This window comes from Gambusia affinis, linkage group LG22 (assembly GCF_019740435.1).
Source record: "Gambusia affinis linkage group LG22, SWU_Gaff_1.0, whole genome shotgun sequence".
Classification (NCBI taxonomy): domain Eukaryota; kingdom Metazoa; phylum Chordata; class Actinopteri; order Cyprinodontiformes; family Poeciliidae; genus Gambusia; species Gambusia affinis.
The window spans coordinates 10,225,090-10,242,437 of record NC_057889.1 but is presented as its reverse complement, the minus strand read 5'-3'; the positions used below and the strand labels follow the sequence as shown (position 1 = coordinate 10,242,437).

At 35.6% G+C, this 17,348-nt stretch overlaps 1 protein-coding gene across 5 annotated transcripts in view; it reads right to left on the bottom strand.

Moving 5' to 3' along the window:
- stxbp5a (syntaxin binding protein 5a (tomosyn)) overlaps positions 1-17,348 on the bottom strand; it is a 96,388-nt gene that overhangs the window by 19,105 nt on the left and 59,935 nt on the right. For all 5 annotated transcript variants that reach the window (XM_044107205.1, XM_044107206.1, XM_044107207.1 and 2 more), the window contains exons 8-15: positions 9,743-9,866; positions 6,390-6,468; positions 5,583-5,737; positions 3,527-3,599; positions 3,166-3,313; positions 1,751-1,818; positions 666-706; positions 102-322 (exon numbers count right to left, since the gene is read on the bottom strand). In XM_044107205.1, the coding sequence (XP_043963140.1) occupies positions 102-322; positions 666-706; positions 1,751-1,818; positions 3,166-3,313; positions 3,527-3,599; positions 5,583-5,737; positions 6,390-6,468; positions 9,743-9,866 (909 nt within the window). The remainder of the gene's footprint in view (positions 1-101; positions 323-665; positions 707-1,750; positions 1,819-3,165; positions 3,314-3,526; positions 3,600-5,582; positions 5,738-6,389; positions 6,469-9,742; positions 9,867-17,348) is intronic.

Genomic DNA, 17,348 nt, shown 5'->3' with positions numbered 1-17,348 from the left:
ACTGTAGGAACTGTGTAGTGTCTATGTGCTTGCATTGCTGCAACTGACTTTTTGAAAAGTAGAAAGCAACATTTACAATAAAGGCAACAACTGGAACCCACCTGCACCACCTCAGTAGTTACTTCAAGCTTGCTGAAGCGGTAGATGATAACATTGGCTGACACCCCGGCCACACACAGCATCCTGCTCTCAGGGCACCAGGCCATAATCTGAATGGCAAAGGGATCTTCGTCCGACACCTCAGTGCTGCCCTTGTCTTCCTTGGATCGGTTCCTGTCAAAAACCTTTGCCGTTTTTAACTTGTAAAGCACCTGGAGCATTACTGAAAAGGAGCCAAGAAAAAAACATATTAGTTGCAGTGTCAGAAAGATAAAGACTCAGAACTGAATGAGGCCTTTATTTATTTTATTCAATTCTGTGAGAACAAACCAAAAATAATCTCCAACATTGAATATCTTAGGTGTTCTTCTCAATATCTAATGTACCAAAACAAAATTTTGGTACATTTTGGCTCAAATGTACCAAAATGTACAAACTTTTGGTACATTTGAGCCAAAATATATCCTTTTGGCTCAAAGTTTGGAAAAAGTTATATTTTAACAAAATGATATTCTAAAAAATAAGCAGAAAACAGGATGCACAGATTAACAGTGGGAATGACGTACTTGCAGAGGCATCCCAGAACTTCACTGTTCCATCAGCATGACTGGAATTTAAAAAAAGGGAGAAAAAAGACATTTTGTGGAAGACCAACAGGAAGGAAGTCAACACTGACAGTGACAAAAACACATAAATTTTAGCTAGGCATTTGCCATACATTTGATAGGAGACAGAGCCAAAAATCTGGAAGAAAGTGATCTGGTGAGATGAGGCTGAAACCACACCTTTTCGCCTACCGGTACATACAGAATAACATGTGTGGTGGAAAACTAATGTGGCATATCATCCTAAGCATTTTTTTCCTATTTTGAAACATGATGCTGGCAGCCTTATGTTGTGAGGGTTGCTTTTTGTAAAACAGGAACATGGATGCTTTTTGCAGTTGAGTTTACTGTTGGAGCTAAATGCAGGGTAGTGGGGGGAGGCTCATCTTTCCATAAGACAACTAAACATCTAGCCAGACCAACAATGGAATGATTAGATCATTGTCTGTCAGAATGGTCAAATCCAGACCAACCAAAATCGCATTGTGAATATGAAACAATACTTTAGAAGCTTGAAGCTGGAATGAAAGAAAGAAAAAAGATAATAAAAAATGAGCATTCTGCCCCACAATTCTGTCCTGTTTGAGATTTAAAGGTTGTAATAAGAATAAAAACAAGAATTTACTGTTTGTCACTGTACATATGTACAATGAGAATTAACGTGACGAAAATATCAAAAAGGTTCATGACATATTAATATTTATTTTTCTTTTCACTGCATGCTATCATTCCTTTATACTGACCAAGAACCTTTCAATTTCACAAATGTTATTATGGTTTGATTCATTGGTTTTCATTCGTTCATCCAGCCAGTCATAGAGGTGAACAGAAAGGAATAAGAGAGAAATTCTTAGTGTCACCTGTGCAGTGTGACTGAACCCTGCTTCTGCTGAATCTTATAACGCATAAAAAAAGATAAATAAATAAATTAGGAGCCCGCTGCGACGGAAAACGTAAAAATCGTTCTTACTGAGTTGACCTAAAGAGTGCAGTTAAGGTGGACAATAATTGCAGCATTTAGTCAGTGACAGTGCTTTTTATCTTACCCAGTGATGATGATCTCGGAGTAGCTCTGTGTGCCCTGTCCCCAGTTTCCACCACTAATAGGCCACTCCTTGATGAAGAGAGGACACACACTTTAGTTAACAGGTATGTCAATGAACAGCTGTTGCTGTACACGCCACTTCTGCACAGAGATGTCATGATGAACGTCTCCACGTGTGAATTTACAGATGGTAACACGCAGAGAGTCTTTCGGCATCTCTCTGTGTGTCTTGCAATAACACATTATACACCTCTGTGAGAGATTGTGTGTGTGTCAGTGGGGGGTCAAGCTCTCTAGTCTTCGACACATACAAAGGTCACCAGTATGACTCATAGTGATCTTCATATGAGAAGGCCCCCCTGCAGCTTAGTGAAGCTTTTCTTCAGCAAAAAAAAAAAAAAAATGAAGAAGAGGGTAGGCTGCCAGTTCAGGTCAGTGCATTCTGACATTTCCAAAAGAAAGCCGAACAAGGCGACAAGGAAAAGAACATAAGCATACATAATGGCTGAAAGAGCAGGAGGGGGGTCTGTCTGGTATGATATAAGAAAGGAAGAAGAGAATGAGAGGAGACTGGAGGTGTGCAGAAAGAAAAAATAGAATTGCTGAGAAGTAGTAGATTTATGCATATCTTGCTTCATGACGACATTAATTAATATTACTTGAGATATAATTAAATTGTTGAGATTTTGTTGGAGTTCAATTTGTAGTTACATAAAACTGCCCTTTATCCTTGGAACTTTATTGTTTTTGGAGTATGGCATAAAGGTTACAAGGTGTTTTTAAAGAAATGTACATACATAATTTGTATATTATGAGTCAGTAAGTTATAAAGGGTAAAAATTAAAATCAGCACATTTTATAACTCCCTGGTTTGAAATAAAGTCTAAACTGCTGCATCTATGAATCTATAATATTAACTGATAGATGCAAATAAGTCAATTTTTTCAATACTTGCTGATTAGAACCAAACACAGTATAAAAATTGTAATTGGAGAACTTGATTAAACAAATTATTCTGTTCATTCTGGTTCAATAATTTTTCTCTAAATATGTCAAATCCTTAATTTTTCTTTTGTATTTACTCAGGTTTTCTTGACTCCTAGTAAAATATGTCTCATGATCTGAAACAGTAAAGTGTGACAAAAAAAGAAAGTACACGTATAAGCAAATATAAAAGTGATGAGTGTCTTAATGTCACTGTAAATGCTTCTTTACTGATCCATACAATATAAGCGTACTGATCATACCGAGAATGAAAAATGCATTTCCTGCAGATGTGTTGCTCAGAGGATCTCTGTGATTTATTTTCCTTCTCTGAGGAGGCTTTTACAGTTATTTTTTTTTCTTTTTCTCTTTGATATTGAACAAAGAAAGAGGCCTTTATCAATGGGATGTGGTAGCTGTTCTTTACCGTACCTTTTTGCTGTAACCCTGTCGCTTTTGCCGTGAACCAACAGAGTAAAGTGCAGGAATCAGATCCACAGGGCAGTCGGCAAAGTACTCACAGCAGGTTACAGGAGACTCGTGGATCGTTAGAGGATATGGGTTCTCAAATATGGGGTAACTGTTAACAAGGTTGGAACAAACACTGATCACACAACTTGTTATGCATGAAGTGTTTCCACATTAACAGAAGTGGTAAATGCTTGCTTCATGTACATTGCATTTTGGAATATGACAAGAAAAAAAGAACAATAAATGGAAACAGAGATACTCCCAGGTCAACTCTTGTGGTTAAAGCAGCTTTAGATAATGCAGTTAAGAAAGTAAGACTTACCCATTTTGTGCAAGGTCGATCACCACTAAATCTTTTTCTAACAGGACCACCACAGCATAAGGCTCCTGAAAATCTGTAAAAGTTAATAGATATTTATTTATTAAACACTTGGGAGAACTCCCCTGAGTCCTACAAACCACATAAAAAAATATAAAAAAATCATAAAAATTTCAAACTGGATCAGTCTGTGATTTATCTGGATAACCCGTTTTGAAAAGAGTTTCAGAAATTTTGATTATAGATTTTTATGAAAACATGTAATCCATGAACAATTCACAGGCCCAACATTGTAGCTAATATACCTGCACCCCATTCAAGCTCGTTTTTATAGTGAATGTATGCAAATATTTAATCTTTAGAGACAACAGCGATCACTAAGCTGCTTAATGACATTAGCCTAAAGTTATGAGCCTATTTTTAGGGGACCTTGAAAAAGTTTATTTTTTCCTCTTTTTGTTTTTTATAAAAAGGAATAAAAACACAAAACTGTCTTTTTAGCATTAAATTGCTTTTTGGCTTCAGGCTTTCTCTAAAGCTTACAATAAATTGAATTAATTGAAGGGGTGTCCATAAGACAGACATGAAAACTATCATAAACATGACAAAACAGTTGTCATGAACATGCAAAGGTGCAGTAAAAGTTGCATTAAAAGTTCATTAAAACTGTAAATTTTGCATGAATCAGTATATAAAGTCACTTAATGCAAAGCTCCATTAATCAGACAAGTATAAAGTATAAAAGAGGAATGTTCTGAGTGGCTTGATCAAGGCTGCAGTCCAACAAAAACATTCTTAAATGTTTGTTATTGAACATCTTGTACTCTTCATTTGGAATTATATGTAAATTTTATCCATAATATTACCAAAAACCTGTGTGGTTGTTTATAAAATTTCCATTTTCATAATTTGAAAAATGTTAGGCAGGCTATGCAAATCAGTTTGAAGACAAGAGAAGGCCATCCCTGACAATATAAGTGTTTTAATTTAAAAGTGAACTTTTTGTGCAATTCTTATCTGGATGTGCAATGAGTTATGGTACCAACAAAATGATCAATGAGTCAAAACAGTAGTAACATGCTTCTGCAAATTGCTCTGCATGAAGAAATAATGCCAACAGGAGCAACATTTAAACTGATTAAAGACTGGCCGAAAGTTTTGAGTCAGATATATTCAGAAATAAATGACATTTTTAAAAAAATATTTTAGGTGAGCGCTCATCAGAACACATTAAATTTGGCTAATAGAGCAATGTTTTAATGCTGACCTGTTTGGCTGTGCAGGGAGAATATTAAATGAATATTTACAGGATCAGAGTGGCACATGGACATCAACAAAAGAAACTGTTAATGACTACTGGGCCATGCCAGCAGAAACATGTCTTTTGAATGCATATAAACTAATACGATGCATGGGACTGTGCAAGCCATTTATTTTCACCCTCCAGTGTTATTACATTTAGGAATACAGCATGTTCTAAAGCCAATTGTTGTACCGTATAAACAGATGCTGCAATTTAATGAGGATTTAAGTGCACACAATCACACACTATCAGCAGACATGTCTTGTGCAGTAACAGAAACCCGGTTGTGACCATCACCGGATAAAAAGCAGTGGATGGGGCTATCAGGTTCCCAGCGATTTAATGGACTGTTACATAATCTACTAATCCTCCCTCAAACTGTACATGTGGCACATTACATAGCAGCAGAGATTACACCCAGGATTACACACATTCAGCACCCCATGTCGTTCAGCAAAGGCTGGACCTGTTTAAACTGTTGACACACCAGCATTGGAAAGAAGATAATTTAATTCTGATGGAAGCCTTTTATGTACGAAGGTATGAAATTAAAATGTAATATTTTGTTGTTCAGATAATGAAAGAGAGGTAGAATCCATTCCGTTGGGAAATTTATTGCAAAAAGCGGTAACACAAAGCTACAAGCAATCTGACATAATTAAAAAAGATTGAAGTATGCGTGTGTGAATCCACAAGGAGCATGATAATATTGCTTACAGATGTGGCGAAAGGTTGCCAATTTTGACCAAAACTTACCATTAGGATATGGTGTCTCACATAGCGTGAGAAAGTCTACGATAGGATAATCCATCTCCAGCACAGCAATACTCTTTCCGTGCATGACTGTCAGACATGGCCTCCGTCCCACCGTGTCATAAGACAGACCACCAGAGAATATAATGAAAGGGTCCCTGGATATATAAGGAGAAGCATAGCAACACAATATTTTGTCAGACTATTGCAACAGTTTGAATATATGTTAAACATGATGACTGGTATCGAGATGTACCAATATTTTTAATAAATTAATAAATTTGTAGATCCCAATATCAGTGCAGAACCAACTAGTTTCTCACTCTATAACTAGCATAGAGTAACTGCTCTGCCTTTACCCCACTTGTTGTGACACCTTTCTGCTCCGCTGGTTGAAAGAAAGCTGCTACACGTTTTCTATGTTTGGAACAATAATAGATGGAAATATTTCCCTTAGGAAAAACCACAATCATGCTGTGAAAACTATTGAGTAAACTTTGTCACTCTTGTTAAGGTACGTGCATTTTTAAAACTGACCAGCTACACGTGATATGTCTATCCAGAGGTTTTCTGCAAGGTTGTCATTAACATTAGTCACCTTAATATTAGGCAATAAAAAAAAAAAATTCAAGTTATAGTGAAAATCTCTAATAAAAATACATAGACAAATAGAAGTTTAAGTATTTTAAACATTGCGTATTTAACAAACTGGGTACATATTATTAAAGTCACACTGCTAGACTGTACCATAATTGGTTTAGCTAGAGATAAACATAATTTTTTCAGAAACTTTATTTTATTAAAGCCTACCCATTTCTCGTTGTTTTATATTCCACTTTAAGAATGGGTTTACACGACTCTGACTTCTTTCCATCCTTGGGCTGTTTTCCTAAAATAGAACAAACAGAAGTTACTTTACTTTGCCCGTTCGTTGCTTTCTCTTCTCCTCCTTTCTTTGTGTTTCTCGTCATTTAATTTTCCCCCTGAAGCAACACTTAAAACGCTGGGCTGAACAGTCGTAACAGCAACAGAAGACTTCTACAACAGAGGAGAGGAAGACAACGATGGATATGTGCAGAGGTCTGATGTTTGTTGGTGCTTCTTCCAAAACAATCAATTTAAACCTCAGGGGTTTTCGAGTGTATAGGAAATTCAAATGTATTTAGATTTTTGTATAACGATAAGACATTGGACATAATGACTCCTGATGTTTCAAGGTGATCCCTCCTGCAGGGTGTACAGAGCAAATCTGTTTAAAATAAGGAACACTTTTAATAACCGATATCAAAAAAGACAATTAAGGAGGGACTTAAAAGCCTTACTTAAATCAGTCAAAGGAATTTGCATAATTGCCCATTAAATACCAAAGTAATTACGTATGAAGCAGTGAGGGAAACAACTAATTAAAAAGCTGGTGTGGTGAAATCCTTTCTGCATTTCCTTGCATAGAAAAACAGCTTGAAAAGTCTAACTTTTTCTCTTTGGTTTAATTACTGTCTTTGTTCTCGTCTAGACTCTTTTGCTCTCCAACTTGTTGACACTCCCACACAATCTGCCCCTTTTTTTGAGGTCCAGAAACTGTCGAGGTGTTCTGTGTGAATATGTGATGTAGGGAGGTAGAGAGGTATGAAGTGAAACATCTTCATAAGAGTAGAACGGCATAAACAGAGCCGCAGCAATAGAGTGCATGTATTAAGGCACGAGGTACAGCGAACAGAGGCGGATTATAACCGAGCTGACAATAGAACCTCTAATTGAAACTGCAAGGGAATCATGAGCAGGCAAATACGTGGAAGAATGCTTTCAGTGAGAACGCATCTAACAAAATGCACGATGCATGTTTAATGGACAGCTTGGATTTTGAAAGAAAGAAAAAGAACAAAATCAATGACTATGTCGATTTTTAACCAAAGCGGTATCATTTTTATTTTTTAGACAAAGCAGATTAAATAGATATGTTTGCAAAATAGGATATATTTAGACCATTTTGTAAAAATTTTAAAATATCTTCATGCAGCAAGTTCTATGAATAAGTTGTGTGCATCATTTCCAAAGTTAAACAACAAATAATCAGTACAATCAAGGTTTTCAGATGTGTGGAGTCAAAACAAAACAAAAAAACTAATATTTTTTATGACAATACCATTTAACATTATTTTAAAGTAATGAGATATTCTTCAGTAGGATAAAAAGATGAAGAATTGTCCCCTTTGAAAATAAATAATGTCATTTTGCATAGGGTAAAAATGAGCCAATCAGTAATCCTTTCTGCAATAACTGGACAAAGTTCTCCAACTTGGGAAAATGTTATCTTGATCCATTTAAAGTGTTCTAGTTACTCTAGACCTGAAAATACCACTTAGGGAGACAAAATTGTTGCAGATTATTAAGTAAAAAACTATAATCAGCAACAATCAGTACTAAATCATGAAATATAAACTTTGTTAAAAATGGTTGCCTCGTAAATGCAGTTTTTTCAGTCATGAATTTGCTAGTTTTGGGGTTCTTTGCAACAAGAAAGACTGAAGACAGCTCAAAGGCTCTTTTTTTTTGCTTCAGGAAATTTTGCTGATGAACTACATCTGTGGAGCAAAAGGGCTGCATGGAAAAGCAAAAAATTATTTAAAGGGGAATTGGCTAGTGTGGATGAGGACAAAAGAGACAGCTAAATATCTCCTAGGTATTTCAGTTTATGTTCCCCAGGTAACATATAGCTGGGAATCTACCCATGGGAACATACTGCTTTGTTTTAAGAAAATTAGGCTCCTAATTAAATGCTGGCCACTCCAACTGTGGTGAGGTTGTGTATGAAGAATGCACTGCCTGTACTTCTTTTCATTTGATGTCATTCTTGCTGGGAAGAATAGCATTATTCTGACATGACATCTACTGTTTAAGAGGGGACCTGCAGTGAGTGCAGCACACAATGGATGAACCGTACATCTACTACATTGATGTTACAACTCTCTCTTTCCACTGCAAATATTGACCTGGTAATGAAGTAACCGGGTTAATATCCTAGTATTAACCTGGTAATTGCATTTTCAATGAAAATGACATACGAGTGTCTCTCATGACCAAAACATAATTATGTGTTACCTGCCATCACAGGCTTCAAAATAAACGAAGAAATTTGTTTAAGCTAAAACGTGAAAAAAATGTACAAAAAGTTTTATAACAAATGAAACATGGCAGCACACAACATAGAAGAAGGAGCTGAAATGGGACTAATTGGATATGGAAGAATCTGTGATCAGCAATGATGGTGTATAACAATTCCTGCACAAGTTATCATATTGACCCTAATAAGGTCATTACATAATAGGTCAATTACCAGGAAAAAAGAAACAACTTTTACGGTGGATATGTTGATTCTAAAACAGAATTAAAATGCAAATAACCCTTTGCTCAAGACATTATTTAGTTTATGCTTATATTACAAATAGAAACATGGCATCACAGGCCTTTCTGGACAGAGCGTAATAACAAATACAGTAGAAGCTCTAAATATGGAAGCTTCCGAATGCAAATTTTCTGAAAACTAAAAATTTTGATTGTACTGCATGTGACCCAGGGCATGGGAAGACTGCTGCGTGACTCCCAAGAGCCTGAACTCTTCCTAACATTTTGAAACTCAGGTCCAGAAGCAAATGAATGATTTCAAAGCTCTTTGAATTATCTTGGCCTTGCGATGGACTGGCGATCTGTCCACGATGTACCCCACCTCTCGCCCGTTGACAACAGAAATAGACACCAACACCCCTCTGACCCCGGTGGGATAAGGGTGTAAGAAAATGGATGGATAGATTGTCGTGTGTATGAAAGGAGTCACATATTTAAAGTTTCACTGCACATCTGTGTAATGTTTAGAAGGCTACATCATTCATGCTGCCATGAACTCATATTGTATGTTAATGTATTATTGATAGATATTCATTTCCTATTGAAATTTTGAATATTATACCAATTGGTATTTGTCACTTGTTGCATCTAATATTAAAAACTAAAATCGACATACATATTTCCTTATGATGAATGGATCATTAAGTTGTAAACTCCAGGTTTCTGGAGAGTGCTACAGAGCATGTGTTGGTAACAAAATATTAAATAGGTGGGTGATATTGTGAATGAAGACAGAGCTTGTGAGTCTTCGTCCCCCTTACCATGCGGTGTGATTGTCTGTATGGGTTTTCCTTGGCCTCTGATGTTCCATATAGTCAGAGTTCCATCTGAATGACTGCAAATGAACTGTTTTCCATCATGATGCCAGGCAACTGAGTGGATAGCCTAAGAAATTACAGACAGAAAGGCAGAGAGAATGGAGGAGGTCAGAGGAAAGTGGTTGAACAGGATAAGAACGTCCTGTGCCACCATGTCCCTTACACCACACGTTTGCTGCAGTGCTGAAGCCATACGGTACACGTTACTTGTAAGTGGTTTAAAAGCCTGTGACTGTGCGCTCATGAACAGATGGTAGATGTGAGAAAAAAAGAATGCCCTGACTTTTGAATTATTATTATGATATGCTACAGTCAGAAGAGTATTTTAAGAGCCATTTCTTGATCATGAGAAAGCAAGAGATGCTTATGGGTTATTATTGGCAGGATTAAGTTTAAACATAAGGATTTCACATCATAAATGTAAAACACGCTTGAAGTAACAGAAGGATCTTCTGTATGGAATAAGAGCACATCTCATACAATATTTTACATTTCAACATTTTGTATTTGAACTATTACTTGTAAGAGGTTTATAGCGACAGTAAAAAGATTACCAGTTAAGTCGTGTGTTTCAAGTTTAAAAACTCAAAACTATTTATCACTTTAAAAACAAAAAAAAAACATGTTAATGAATCTTAATTCAGTTCCTCTTATATCATTAATCATAACTGTTGTGGTGTGTCTAGCTTACATACTTTGCTGAATTTTAAGAAAATAACTACAACTGATGGGAAAATGCTTGTGTTCATACCACACCAGTGGTTAGTGTTTGTCCTTTTTCACTTATATAGTCTTGCTGTGTTAAATTTCAAAAGGAACATATCCATTCAGAGAAAACAAACAACAAAAATCAAACCCCTTCACTTTTTCCACATATTCTAAACCAAAATGAATAATATTATTTTGAAAATCTCCATAACAGCCACCCAGTGTCAGAGTGTTTGTAGACGCATAACAGATTTAAACATTTAAAACCAGCTACTTAAATGTTTACGACTATTATCAGGAAATAAATAAATAAATAATAATAATAATAATAATAATAATAATAATAATAATAATAATAATAATAATAATAATAAAAGAATAATAAAATAAATTTTCTTAAACATGAGTGAATTTCACAGTAGTAAATTCAGTTAACTCAACATGATTCAGAATTAAACACACTCATCTACAGGAGGTCTCACAGCTGAGGTCAGAAGAGGGCAGAAACTAAGCAATGAAGTCAAAGGAACTGTGTGTTGACCAGTGAGACTGGATGGTGTCAAAGCAAATATCTGGGCAAGAAAGAAGATGTTTTGGAAGAAGGAATGTTTATTATCTTACACTGGAGATACTATTCAATCTTTATAAATTTAATGAATTAGTGTTACCTCAACACAGAAAATGGATTTGCAGCTCAGAATACCAAAGCTTCTTTTTAAATGTATTTCTTTTCAAGTGTTGTTAAGGAGTAAACACAGATTTACACAGTAGGATTTCCTTTAAGTCAAGGATAAAGTCTAATTGATCCAAAACAGCACATAGAGTTATTTTCAAACATGATTCCTTAACATGTTATCTAAGATTTAGTGATATATGCTTATAGAATTTCCTTGTTTCCTTTGTATGAAGATTTGTTGTGCATGGTAAAAGTGATGGGTTAAGTGAGCTGCAGCCAAGGAAGAAAGATGGGCTTGTCATTAATTCGCTACAAATGAATCACTGGAGTGCTGCGCCAAATGGCGTGGATGTACTCCTGTAGGTGTCTTGAATGACGTGTGAAGAAATTTCCCATTTTGCAAAATATATCTGGACTACACGCTTTTGAAATAGTCCAAGTTATCCATGAATAATTCACCTGTTTCTTCAAACATTCTGAGCTGATTTTTTTTTTCGTTTTGTAATCAGCATTTCATGATGACACTGGGAATGGTGGACACTTTAAGCATGCTTTTTCATTACATGCTATTTCATTACACCCTATTTGTAAGCAATGTATTTTCAATTCAAATTTGCAAACTATCTATGAGAAAGAACTGATCAAACAACAAGTGCTATAAACATTATACATTTAATGAGATCGACTCTTAAAGACAAGGCATTAAACTGAAAGACCTAACAAAAACCAATCATATTTCCATTACCAAGATCCTTCATTCACACCATCAATAGATTCCTGACAGCAGCAAACCTTCAGAGTTCTAAAAGTCTGTTCATTTTGACAGTCCCGATAGGCAACAATCCACTACACGTAATTGGAGAATGAGTAGGGTAATTAAAACACATGGTACTCATCAAATCAAACAATACCAATTAAAAAGACTAATTTCATGATTTATCACATTAGGCTCGTTTCCACAGATTGGTCTTTAGGGAAGAGAGAATACAGTCAACACTCATTATTGTCACAGGATAGCACCACACACTCACAGACACATGCACTTACAGCAAGGCTAATAAGCACAAATTAATATTGCCAAAAGAAACCAGATGCAGGGCACAGACGTCAATATCCCAGCTTTAGCTGGGGTATCGTCTGGCAGCATTGTATCATGCTGGGACCCATAGGAGCTCTAAAGTACCACATACACAAACGTCTCGTTCAATCACTTCAGAGTACAATAGGCCGACCAAGAGAGAGCACTTAAAGAAAAATTACTTTGTATTCTTTTTTTTGCTTTTAAAGACTTTTTCCATCCCTCACAAGACTGTAAAGGTTAGTCAGATAGAAACAATAAGATTCTGAAAAATCCATTTTATGTTGATTTCTTTAATTAGGATCACATACTGGCAGCACTCAATTTGGCATCTCAACTAAAAGGTGGCTTTAGGAATAATAAAAGGAGAGACACATTGCGTGGATTGCATACATAGGTTACCATATTTTAAGATCATTTTTTGTTTATTTTGACTTACAATAATGAAATGATCAAAATATTCTAGGCTTTTGAGCAAAAAAAGACACTTTACATAAAACTAATAAAAATGCATTTTCAATACATACATCTACTGACACCATAACCAGTTAAGGTAAGCCACAAAAGCTGGATGTTTTACAAAGTGCTGCATGCAAGCATGTTAATGGAAAGCTTAGCTAAAGGAAAAACTCTGGTAGAAAAAGTTCCACAAGTAAAATCCGTTAGAAGTTTGTGGAGCAAAGCTCAATTTAGAAACTGAATGGAATCTCCCAAGGCAAGGACTATGGCTGGAGCAGGAGACAATGTCAGAAGAATCTTATTTGGGCTAAGAAGAATAAAAAACATACTATTCCTCAGCTGTACAAAGTCTGTCCTTGGGATGAAAGTAATTTTTGCATTTTATTGCTAATGAAGTCTCAGAGCCTGGAACAGAAAACCATGTTATGTGCTGCTGTAGGTACACCATCTTTTATCAGGTCAGCAAAGCGGTCTAGGGGGAAATTTTCATAATACTTCCCTCTTTTTACAAGAAGCTGGAATCATTAATTGCCACAGTAGTTTTATGGTAACTGTGAGGTGGTGTTTTACTTTTTTTTATTTTGCAAATTTCCTTTAAAATTTGACTCATAATTTAAGGTGACCTTAAAAGGTGCCTATGAAATGTATAGTTAATACGCTTTATAGAAAAAAAAACAGTTTCATTTTCCAACAGGACTTGGCATTTGCTTACATTTGCTTATTAACCACTAATACCCGTTTTAATGACCATGGTATTACTGTGTTTGATTGGCGGATCGCCAAGAAGGAGAGAAGAGATTGCCTCTTCTGCAAAAAAGCAGAAGAGGCGAGGGCAAAGGAACCTGCCCTGTTACAGGCTAATCACCTCCATGCAAAACTTCATTGCTGCACTTACTGGTGCAAAAGGAGCTTCAACCAAGTAATAAATGCAGTGGAGGACTGAAGGACAGCGCTAGAGTAGCTCCTGAACAGATCCATGAATCAAATTAAGAGTAAAAATCCTAAAACAAAGTTGCATCTTTTCTTGCTGTAACCACAGCTGGAATTCACATTTTACTAGTAAATTCAATCATGCTCATATGGATCAGATCCCACTCACTTCAAAGCCTTTGTAGTCACATACATTTAGATGGTCTTAAAATCAACTGTTTAATCAAATTTATTTTAAATGACCAGTAAAGCCAAGTCATGAACTAGACAGCAGCTCTACATATCTCCAGAATTGTATTTTATTTATTAATCTGAATGTTGGTTTTTCATTTGCTCTTGGTCAAAATCATTAACTTTAACAGAGATATATTTTAGATATGACACTGTGTGAATATGAAACTCAAATTGGATTGCTTAAATACATTTTATGAGAATCTAAATAAGATGCACCTGTAGATAACAGACAAAAACATCAGAAGTACCAAGGAACATTCATTTCTCAGTTACTTCCTGATTTTTAGCATTTTGTAAGTCTAGGCTTGAATAAATCTTCCCCACCAAAACATATATTTACATAATTTAATTTTTGACCTTTGTCCTTAAAAACTATGCAACTCCCCAAAATGTGACTGAATACAGATTTATGTCCACAAGACATACTTGGGTAATTGTGTGCATGCAAATATTCATCTATGACAAGAAAGTCTACAAAAACAAGCACTCGGGGCAAAATGTCAACACCGATTCCCACTGAGCAATTCATTTTTGCTTTGGAATGAGAAATCCACTTTGGTCTGTTGTTGAGTTGCTATCGTTATATAAGCGCTGAATAAAACAATCCCCATTGAGCTCGTTAAGATGTTTTCTACAATAAAAAGATGGTTCACAATCACATTTCATGACTGCAGCGAGGGAAGAGGCTTAGATAAAATTCATCCTGAAACAAATGCATTTTAGATTTTGGGGTTGCTGTATCCTGATTAATCATTAGATTTGTACCAAAAGAGAAATTTAATCCCAACTGTGAATTCAGATAAAAGGTCAAAAGTATACACAAAGCTCAGCAATACTTTCCCCTTAACAATATAAGTTATTCTTAGCTTTATGTAGAAGCATGGAGTTTTTTTAAAACAGAAATATTCAGCACACTGATGGACATCACTTGGTTCTAGACAGTTTGAATGGTCATCTGTCTGGCTTCATAACTAATCTTGGAGAAGAAAAACAAAGATTATGAAACCACAGATTACCACAAATAATCCATTTCAGATTTGAAAGCACAAATGCAAAAAATAAATGGTTTCAAAACTACAAGAGTTTTCATCCCATGATTGTTTTTGTTTTGAAATTATAATAACTTCTCCTGGTTCTATGAACAATACATTGTCACTAAAACTCTCCTCAGCAGGTTTAGAAGAAAGTCATCAGTCAGCTGAGTATTATGGCCTAAAAAGGTGAGCTCCAACGAAAAAGACTGAAGGGGAAAACACAGTGGTGCTACTCGATGCTCCTCAAATATGACAGCAGTTAGAGCTACCCAATAGTGCCAGTGTCTGACACAGCAGGTTCACGGCAGTGCACACACTGTTTCAAAAACATCAACAGTGTGTGCAAGTTTCCAGGTGATGCTATATCGAAATCTACATCTGCAAACAGCTGCAAGAATTAGCACGCCTTTCTAAGGCAAATAAAACAAGTTACTAACTCATTAACATTGGTTTGTCAGGTTCAGAACGGAAGGTCTGCTTGGAAGTTTGAATAATTAGTTAAAATTCAAAATAAATTCAGCATTATGGTGATTTTGCATGTTTGTGTTGACTGTTGAGATCACGACTGAGTCTGAGTGTGTAAAATAAGCTTCACCTCTTTCTCTGTATTAATGTGTCTCTACGCAAACATTAAAATAATCAATTTTATAGCACTAGTTTATTATTTAACATTATTTAACATTTTAACAATGGTAATAGCATGCTAATTTTTTATTAAATCAGTTGCCAAGTAGTACATTTAAGCACACATTAATAATGCAGCACAATAAAAAAGTGGTACGCTTTAAATTATCATAGTCAGGATATTTTAGACTGTTGCTATTCAGTGGCAATGATATTCCAGAATAATGATAAGCTTTCTCAGATTATGCCTCAGTATTGAATTAAAATAATAAGAAGTGTATAATTTATTGCTGTAACTGAAATATTGCCTTTAGTGTTTATAATTTATATAATATGTATTTTCACAAATCTCAATCGTCCACAAACAGACACCCAACAGATTAGATACACAGCTGGTGCTGATGCCCATCTACATCAGACACAGGCCAACTGCTGTCCAACTCATGGCTACATTGGAGGGTAAATTTTTAAAAGTTGTGTACAATCTCGAATACAAGTTTGAGCACTTCTATAAAAAAAAAGAAGAAGAAACTTCTTGCCTTTTACATTTACTCTAGAAAATGGAAACACTATCATAATTTCATCTTTACTAGCGTTAACAGCAAGACATTGATAGCCAGAAGCAAAGAAAAGATTACAAAAAGCTCCATATACATATAAAAATATTAAGAATTCTATATAGATATTGAAACATAAATAAATGAGAGTGCTGAGAAAGTGACTGCAATCTGCAAAATGTAGAGAAGAAAAGGAGTTCAGAGATGCACGGCAAATGGTAGGTTGTTTGTAAAGCTGACAGCAAAATAAATGAGAGAGCTTGAACAATAGGACTATTAAGAGTACGACAGGAAAATAAAATAAAATCCGGCATTCTGTCAGAGAGCAACATTAACCATTAGACAAACAAAAGAGGCTAGAGGGGCAGATAATTACGATCTGGCTACAATTTTGGACTATTCTTTATGCTCAAACTGTGTCCAAAGGTGTTGAGTCAGATGGACAAGGGAGGAAGGGTCAGCCTGACAGATGCTCTCTGGCTGGCACTTACTGGAAACCCATAGTGCTGATCTGCCGCTAATAACAGACAAACCACTGAAAGAAACATAGTGGATGATGTGCTCTCTCAGCTCTTTAAGAGCTTGTAAAACCAAAGTTTTATTGGTTCAGCTTTTTGTTCAAACTTCAGCAAAAATGTTGTGGTTATTTAGAAGACACGTTAACTTCTGAGATTTTGCTGACAATTCTTAAATATAAGACATCATCTGCAACAAAACAAAACAAAAAAAAAAAATGTTCACTTCTGGCTACTTGCAGATGTTATGAACGTTATACTTATCAGCCTACATTACTTTTTTGTAGCCATCTTTTTAATTGTAGCCATCTCTCACTCAAAATTTTCATGATAACCAGGCTTCAATATTAGCTTATTCAAAACTCTAAATCCAGAGCTGCTTCGAATGTTTACTTGCTCTCTTTTTGAGAACAATGAGACGGGAAACTTCCGTGTTCATTTCTGTCAACGACTTTGATTTTTGGCAGCAAGCTTCTGGGCAAACACTGGGGTTGGATTGAAAACACAACAAAAACAGAATATTGCTAGAAGTGTACAATGTGGTTTGGAAAGGGATTTGATAGATGAATAGATGACTACAATCTTTTTCACCTCACGAGAAAGAGTTTCCACTTAGTCATGATTTCATGGAAGACTCATTGTTGAATGATTGGTGGTGCACATATTCCATTCTCCTGTTAGAAAATCCTATAAAGCGCAGTAAACTCCATTTCATGTGTATTTTACTAAAATAC